Genomic DNA, 8,907 nt, shown 5'->3' with positions numbered 1-8,907 from the left:
GAGAGAGAGAGAGAGAGAGAGAGAGAGAGAGAGAGAGAGAGAGAGAGAGAGAATGAGAGAGAGAGCTGGTGTTTAACCTTTTAAACACCGTTCACCTTCAGAAGCACTTATTCAACACCCGTCTTTTCAGATTGAGCAGTTCAATGCGGAAGAGGAGGCATTTGGCTGGATCCCATCAGTATATCCTCAACGGAAAAAGATCCAGGATGGTTTAAACCCTTATCTCCGTCTCTATGAAACAGCTGTGGAGTTTAGTACCAAGCACAGAGGGTGGACTGAAGGACCGTATCACAAGGTGAACCCAGATCAAGTAGAAGCGGATGTTGGGAATTATTGGAGAGGGCTGTATAAGCTAGAGAAGGTCTTCCATGATTCTCCAAATGCACTGGCAATGACCAAGAAAGTGAGGTCAAGGGTGGAGGAGTTCAAGCAGTACATCCCTCTCATCCAAGTGATCTGTAATCCTGGTCTGCGCCCCAGGCACTGGGAAGCCATGTCCGCCATCGTCGGCTACCCTCTGCAGCCCTCGGATGACTCTACAGTCTTCTCTTTCATAGACATGAATCTGGAGCCATTTTTAGACAGATTTGAAGGCATTAGCGAAGCAGCTAGCAAAGAATATTCTCTTGAAAAGGCCATGGATAAGATGATGACTGAATGGGAGTCCATGGAATTTGTCATTCATCCTTACAGAGAAAGCGGAACATTCATTTTGTCCTCAGTCGATGACATTCAGATGCTGCTGGATGACCACATTATCAAAACACAAACTATGCGAGGATCTCCTTTCATCAAGCCTTATGAAAAGCAGATGAGGTAAAATAATATGTAATGTTTATACTGTGTTGTGGGAAATATTAAAAATGAACCCACACTATTGCCAGAATGGTGTCGGTGGGCTGTACCGCTAGGCACTGGTGGGAAATGGCCGGCCTGTTCTCATCTTGTGGATACTCTCTGACTCAGAGCTCCAAAATCTCTTCACCCAGCTCACTAAATTCCAACTGGCAGGTCTCTACCATGCCAACCCCATGCTTCGAAACTTCCACGGTCTTTTGTGGTGCACATCTGGCAAACCCACACTTTGCCGCCGTACCTTTCTCTCTGGAACCCAGTCGAGCCACTTCGTGAAGGAAAACACCACACAAAGTTAGTTCAGAAACAATGGTAACTCAATCGCTGGGTGCATCAACTAGAATCCTAATCTTGTAAGCCATATTTGCCATCTAATCCAGAAGATGCTAGAGCTACATCTTGTCCTGTCGCTTTCCCTGTCCAAAAACCCCTATCTCTCTCCTGCTTCCTCTCGTCCTCCGTCCAGCCCAGAAGTCCTGCCTACTCACCCAGTGATTGGTTCCTTTATTCATTCAGGGAAGGTTCACAAGAAGTCATTTTAGTATGTGACTCACTCCTCGTCTGCAGACCCTCCTAGGAAAGTGGAATTAGCAGCAAAAATACTGTTACCCAATCCCCTTGCATTCAATTCAAAGTTCTTCTGGGGATTGATTATTCATTTCACGTTTACTATTTTCAAATTTATTATTTCATTCCTCAGTGTGTTATGTGTGTGTGCCTGTGTGTGTGCATATGTCTAGGTACCTGTAGAGGGCAGAAGAGGGTGTAGCATGCTGTTGAATTCATTATAAGGAATGGGCAGCCTTTATTAGTTTTGCAAAAGTATGGATTCCTTCGCTCTCATTATGACAGAGGCATCAGACAACATTCAGACGCTCATTTTTATTGACAACACACTGATCTTACTTTTTTTTTTAACTTTAAGAAGTTTGTGACTGAACATAGTTTAAGGAGAGTAAAGTATAACACTGAAAATAGTAATGCTGTTCCCCAAGTTTGGAAAATAGATTGTCAAAGACAGCCCATGGGCATCTATTGCAGTTTCAGCTCTATGCATGATAGCTGGCAAATTAGAGCACACAAGGAAAACAAACAAACTGATTTGAACCAAAACTTCTTAAGAGAAGGCTGCCAGATACATCCAACTCTCACTCTATTCTTCACACTTTTAGTTTTTGTGCATTGGCTTGATTCGTAATGTGTATTAAACAGTTTATATTTCACCTTAAGAGGCAGATAACCAAATTGAACTGCCGCCTTCAGTATGCATTTGACTGGCAAGGGAGACTGACTTGGAGGTTTCTGTCTCTGGTTATCCCACACCTAAGATGATTAGAAACTCTCAGATGGGTGTTGCTTCCTTCTCTGTGATTGGCTGTTTTCCTTCTAGGTGCCACAGAGAGTAAACTCATCTGAAAGTGGTATAGCTAGACTCTTTTGAAGGTCTGGCATAATATCATTAGCTAGCGGGAACAGTTCTTCATCATAAAGGAATTAGAGAAAAGAAAAAAAATGCCAGAAGAAATGCCAATTGGAGGCATTCCTGACTCCATATGAAAATCAGCTACCCAATTCACAGATAAAGGCTGGGGAAAAATCATTTTGAAAAGACATTTGAAATCACCTTGTAATTGGGAGAATTATTTATACTTCTTCATTTTAACAATTGAAAATTACAGATTGTTTCTTGTAAATGAATAAGGCATTAATATACAAACAAAGCTATTTCCTTCCAAATTTCATTGATTAATAAAGCATTCTTCCTTGTGTTATGGATTCTCTGACGATTATAGCTGTGAGTTCAAGTCTCAGCTTGTCCTTGTTAGCTGGGAGAACTTGCATCTGCTACTTAACCTTGGTTGCCCTAGTCTCATTTGCTAAGTAAATGTTGTGCACAGGGTTATTGCTAAGATGGATGAAACTGCAGAGAGACTTTTAAACTGCAATTTAAAAACTGTTAGTTTTAGAGTAATTATGGTGTTTACACATAAAGGAACTTTAGTCTTTAGGTTTTCCGTATTTAGAGATGAACGGATAACCTACTGTAATTCAAATATTGCCTCTTCCGCATGTGTGTCACATTGTATTTAGGGGAATGTGAATTTTGTGAATATATGTTCTATCTTAGTTATTGGTTACAAGTCTAAATGCTGATGTAATTATTCTCAAACCAGGCTTTATTTAAGACAATTTTTATTGATTTACCTTTGACTGTAAGCAGAGAAGTAAAAATAGGAGTAGCAACATCACACGAGGGCTTGGCAGCTGTGGGTTGGAGCGTTGCTGTCTGAGACACTGCCTGCTTTGCTGTCCTGAGTTCTCTGCTGTGCTTTTTTCTCAGGGAATGGGAGGGCAAGCTGCTGTTGCTGCAGGAGATCCTGGATGAGTGGCTCAAGGTACAAGCTACCTGGCTCTACCTGGAGCCCATTTTCAGCTCTCCCGATATCATGTCTCAAATGCCAGAAGAAGGCAGGCGATTTACAGCTGTGGATAAAACCTGGAGGGATGTGATGAAAATGGTTATACAAGTAGGTAAAACTCTCTGGTTATGCACAGAAGTGATAACAACTTTTGTTCTTAAAAACTCACATAGGCGGCTACTGGCTACTGTTTCTAATAAGCCATCATTTCCCTGCAACATACATTTTCTTTTTGGCTATTATTTTAGAATTCCAAGAGAAAAAAAAATGTGAAAAAATGTGGATATTTTGTCCGGATTCCCCTAAGGCTCACAGTACATCAGCTTTATTCAGTGACCTTTGGTGGTTGGCACAGTTTTTACCAGGGGCTCTGCTAGGAGGCCAGCACCCTCTCTGGACACTGTTTCTCTCATGGTGCTGTCTCCATGCTGAGGCTGCACTACTGCTGAAATTCACTATGACAGGGAACAGCCAGCAAGCATGCTCAGTTAGCAATGTGTCTCCTAGGGACATTACAAAAATAAAAATTCGAAGAGAAGTCTATCCAGTGAGTCCATCAAAATGAAATAAAATCATAAAATACATAGATCCTAGAGAGGAAAGCTAGAGCCAAGGAGGAATTTAATAAAGTCTGGTCACACTAAAGAACATCACACACAAGTTCTGAAGGTGCTGATTATGTTATGACATGAACATAAGCTCTTCCATTGATATTTTAATCAAATACACTGTAAGATAGATGAATTGCACCTAAAATGTCCTAACTTGATAACAATATACACATAATCATTATTTAAACAAAGCTATGCCTATAATCGTAGTTCATCAATGACAACTATATGATTTGGCAGAAGGATACCAGAAATATGGACATATTTAGTAGACTTACTTTGGTTTTATAATAATATCATTAAATATGTACAAACAAAACTGTAAAATTAATCACAATATAGTGAAGTACACACTTAGCAGAACTATTAGTGAGTTGCTATATAGCACTGAACCATTTCTAATGCAATTCACAAATACAGGCTGACATATAGTTTCCTTAGTACAATGCAAAGCCCTTGTAATGTGTATTAATTTCATTAAGAAAGATCAAGAGCCAGGCAGTGGTTGGCGCATGCCTTTAATCCCATCTCTTGAGGCAGAAGTAGAGGCAGAGGCAGAGAGGCAGAGAGAGGCAGAGAGAGGCAGAGAGCGGCAGAGAGGCAGAGGCAGGCAGATCTCAGAGTTCGTGGTCTACAGAGCGAGTTCCAGGACATCCAGGACAACACAGGGAAACTCTTTGTCTCAAAAAAAAAAAAAGAATAAAATAAATAAATAAATAAATAAATAAATAAGAAAAGTTTAAGTAGAATTTTTGTTGATTCCCCCAAAAGAAGATACAAAAGTAGATATATTCATCTCACTGGTATACTATATATACTAAGTGTGTGTACGTGTGTGTGTATTATATATGATATGATATGATATGATATGATATGATATGATATGATATGTGTGTGTGTATCACATATAATTGCAGAGTCTCACTCTGTAGCCCTGGTTGACCTGGAACTCGCTGTCAGGCTGACCTCAAACTTACAGAGTTCCATTTGCTTCTATCTCCAGAGTGCTGGGTTTAAAGGCATATACTACCACTCCTGGGGTTGTGTGTGTGTGTGAAAAACTTTAAAAAACAAAAACAAAAAGAACCAAAAGCCCTTGCTTTTGATATTTGATGAAAATATTCTTAAAAGTCCCACATCTCTAAATTGTTTTATGCATTGTTCAGTGTCTGGAAGGGACAGCTGTGCTGGCCTGAGGATTGCCTATGGCTGTATGGAACTATGCGACTCAGGAAGTAAGCAGCTCACACACTGAGTCCTGAGCAAGTGGGACTGGGTTTTATTATTGCTGTTGGTTTTTGGTGACAGTTCATTGATGATTGCTGCACAGCAAAACTGTCTTCCCTAACTGCCCTGTGTATTCTCTCTTTCAATGTTAGTATTCACAGGTCTTGTGCACCGTTTCCAAAGCTTTGAAGATAAGTGTATGGCCACATTCTCTCATCTCTCCTATGGTCTGTGTAGCAGAAGCCAGTGGATTAATTGCCTGGTATAAGAGGTTTTCACTTTTATCCTAGGGGTCCTAAGAAAGGTTCTCTATGAGGTGGACTTTTCCACGACAAAATTCCAGATGTTCAGAACAGAGTGTCACTACTATTGCTAGTGTGGTAGGCTTGACTGACAGCTCAGTCTCTTATCCATTTAATGGACAGTGTATATACATGAAATAATTTTATGGTTTTTTTTCACTGAATACACTGACCTTCCTCACTCGAAGATCTTTCACTGTAGAAATTTCCAATTGGCCTGGGTTATTTGTTCAGTTTAGTCTGTGAAGGCTGGCTTGTTTCAAAACTTCAGGCTCATGTTCTGCTCAGGCCTCTGCTCAGCATAGATTCCCACACTGCTTCTGTCATTCAGAGGCATATTATCTAGCATGGGAACAAGGACAAGGTCAAGAGACAGAGCAGAGGAGAGCAGCCGGGATTGGGAGGAGTGGGGTATGCAGAGAAAGAACATTCCTGGGGTGGCTCACTGCCAAACTGGCTGTTCCTTTTGCAGGTGGGTCATAAGACAAACAACCTCTAATTAAGGATGTTCTGGGATTTCTGTCTTCTTAAATACCCTTTATTTCTTTCCAGGGAAGCTTTGCAAGCCGTTTCTTCTGACCATTTAAAGTATTACAGTTTATTGTTATCGTGTTACTGTTCAGTAGCACACTTCTGCCTTACTGCACAGCACTGTACGTCAAACCTTCTCTAAACCTCCCTCCTCCCCTGGTCTCCTCAGCTTCTGGTAGTCACCAGTCTAATCTCAACTTCTATGAGGCTAACCATTTTAAGATTCCACATGTGAGCCAGGACATGCAGTGCTGTGTTCGTGGGCCTGGTGGGTCATCATAAACAACAAGGCCATGTATGTGTCTGGTTGTTTGCCTTTCTTGGCTATGTAATGTGCACTGGAATAGAGACGTCTGTTCAACATGCCAATTTCAGTGTTGGATGTGTACTTAGTTGGGTGGCTGGATCACATGTTTCTTCTATTTTGAATACTTCCCAGGGACATCGTTACTGTTTTACATAATGGCCGTGTTAATTTACATTCTCACTGTGCAAGAGACCCCTGGATTTTTCTCTGTGGTTACTCTTGCCTGTTACTTGTACACTTTCCTATGCTTTCTCACTGTGTGTTAATGTCTCTTGAAGTTTCCTGTAGGAAATGTCTAGTAAAGACCTATTCTCACAGCTTCTGTTTGTCTGGGGATGGCTTTATCTCTCCTTCTTTCCACAGAGAGAGTTTTGCTTGGCAGGTTTTCTCCTTTAGTGTTTGAGACTCTCACTCCATTGTCTCTTGGGTTGACTTCTGCTGAGAAGCCAGCGTCTGGTGCATCAGGCACCTGATTTCCGTTCCCTCCCTCCTTCCACTGAGAATGTGCATCAGGCACCTGATTTCCGGTCCCTCCCTCCTTCCACTGAGAATGTGCTTCATTATTGCCTTCTTAGAGCTTGACATGAGATGTGGGGAACACTTAAGTTCAACCATCTGGTGACCTTTAACTTCCCTGCAGCTGATATTTGTATCCTTCTTTCTGTTTGTCTGGTTTTTCCTCTTAACTTTGTACTCCACTGTCATTCTCAGGTTTTCCTTTTAACCCTAGTAGCCCATACATTTGCTCTTTTAACACAGGCCCATGATTCCTGTAAGTTTTCTTCATTCCTCTTCATTCTTTTTGCTTTCCCTCCAGCTGTAGTTTGAAATAAGTTTCCCTCCCGCTGTCTAATGTTTCTCTAGGGAGGCCTGGCTGCTCTTGATACCTTTTTTTTTTTTTACCACATTTTAAATTTGGTCATTTTTATTTTCAACTTGATTTTACTTGGAGTTTTATAAATTGCTTTCATCTCTTTTTGAAGTTTCTTTGTAATAGACCTGAATTGCTCCTGCATTTTCTTGAATCTTACTGAGTTTTCTTAAAGCAGCTTTTAAAAACTCTCCATTAGCCCACCAGTCACCCATAGCAATGGTTGTCTGGTCAGTTCATGGCATCTCAGGTTGACTGTTATGTGAGAATGCAATTTCTTGAAAGTGCTGGTACTTGTTGGTGTGTGATGTCATCTGGGCATTGGAGAAGAACAGATCTACTTCATCTTCCTGACCTGGCTTTGCATTTGTCATTCCAGAACCTCTAGACAGGCAGCTAGTCTGCTTCCGAGACATTAGTCACATCCTTTGTTAGTGCTGGGTGACACCTTGGTCCAGGTTGTTCAGGCATCTGCTGCTAGTGTGTGATCACTGTCTGAGCACTGAAGTATGCTCTGAAGTTGGATGTGTATCAAGTGTGTGTTGTTCTGATGAACTAGTAGAACAGGTAGTCTGTTCTTACAAGATTCATCCTAGGGGTATAAGACCTCAAACCCACATTCTTATTTATGATCCAGTCTGTTATCAGGAACTATGTAGACTGACTTTACACAGAGTCACCATGGATGAACTTAGCCTCAAGCTTCCATGTCACATCCATAGTCAACAATACTATCAAACTTGGTCACACACAGACCAGCATAGCCCAGGCCTAGGACCAAAGCCCAAAGTGCTATAGACTGCTTACTGCTAAAATAGAATCATGCATGACCCTGAAGCTGTTCTGGAAGCAAGTCTCTGTACAGCATCAGGAAGCAGGGGGCTGGAAGAGTGGGTCATTTCAGCATCCCAGTGGATGACTCTTCTGCAATATATAAATCTCACAACCAAATTGTAGTACTATTAAGATATTTGTATGGGTTGTGCAAGGTGCACAGATCAGTTAAGGATAAAATTTTTGCTTTTTCTTTGAGCAGGTAAAAGACAACTGTCCTTTTTATGAATTAATTTGATCAGTAACCAATTGTGATCAATCTTCATTCATGTTATATGAAGGAGGGCATGAAGAATCTTAAGGATTCTATAACCAACAAGATTTATTGTCTAATTTTAGTTGAAGTTTGGCTAGAGACATTTTTATGTCTAAGCCAGTTACTGGGCTACTCCTATGTTGAAGAATCAGCAGATCAAATTGCCTGTAATGTTTGATTTTCTCAAATTTTTCTTTTTCTGTAACCAAGATCTTCAGGAGGTCTTCCCCTGTCATATCTGATCTATATTACTCTGGAAGGGGTCCAAAGCCTCCTCTTCTTTTCTATTAACAGAACTACAGAGCCTCTTTCCCAAAATAGCATGTCCTTGGTCCAGTAACCTAAAATCATCAAAGATATAGATTGATTCAATTTAGCAGCCTCCTTTCTCTTCAGGCCTGCTCTATTTTGACCTCTCTTTCAGAGGATTTTTAATACCATAACCACCAAACCTACAACCACATGCATTTTGATAATTAAAACAATTCAAAACCGTCAAAGTAATCTAAACAATTACCATTATCCATTGAAAAAGTGTTTCTCCATTATACCCTGTCTTGTTCTTATACAATTAATTTTTAATAATGAGATCAAGGCCTAAATTTATTTATCTATGTATGCTTAAATTCTCCCTTATATCTCCATATCTATCTATCTATCTATCTATCTATCTATCTATCTATCTATCTATCT

General features: G+C 40.5%; 1 protein-coding gene across 1 annotated transcript in view; it reads left to right on the top strand.

Moving 5' to 3' along the window:
* Dnah7 (dynein axonemal heavy chain 7) overlaps window positions 1–8,907 on the top strand; it is a 249,661-nt gene that overhangs the window by 62,781 nt on the left and 177,973 nt on the right. Inside the window, exons 17-18 of the mRNA XM_028765706.1 lie at window positions 131–816; window positions 3,197–3,383. Of these exons, the coding sequence (XP_028621539.1) occupies window positions 131–816; window positions 3,197–3,383 (873 nt within the window). The remainder of the gene's footprint in view (window positions 1–130; window positions 817–3,196; window positions 3,384–8,907) is intronic.

This window comes from Grammomys surdaster, unplaced genomic scaffold, assembly GCF_004785775.1.
Source record: "Grammomys surdaster isolate TR1022 unplaced genomic scaffold, NIH_TR_1.0 165, whole genome shotgun sequence".
NCBI classification, from domain to species: domain Eukaryota; kingdom Metazoa; phylum Chordata; class Mammalia; order Rodentia; family Muridae; genus Grammomys; species Grammomys surdaster.
The sequence above is the reverse complement of the archived record's forward strand: the minus strand, read 5'-3'. Positions and strand labels throughout refer to the sequence as shown.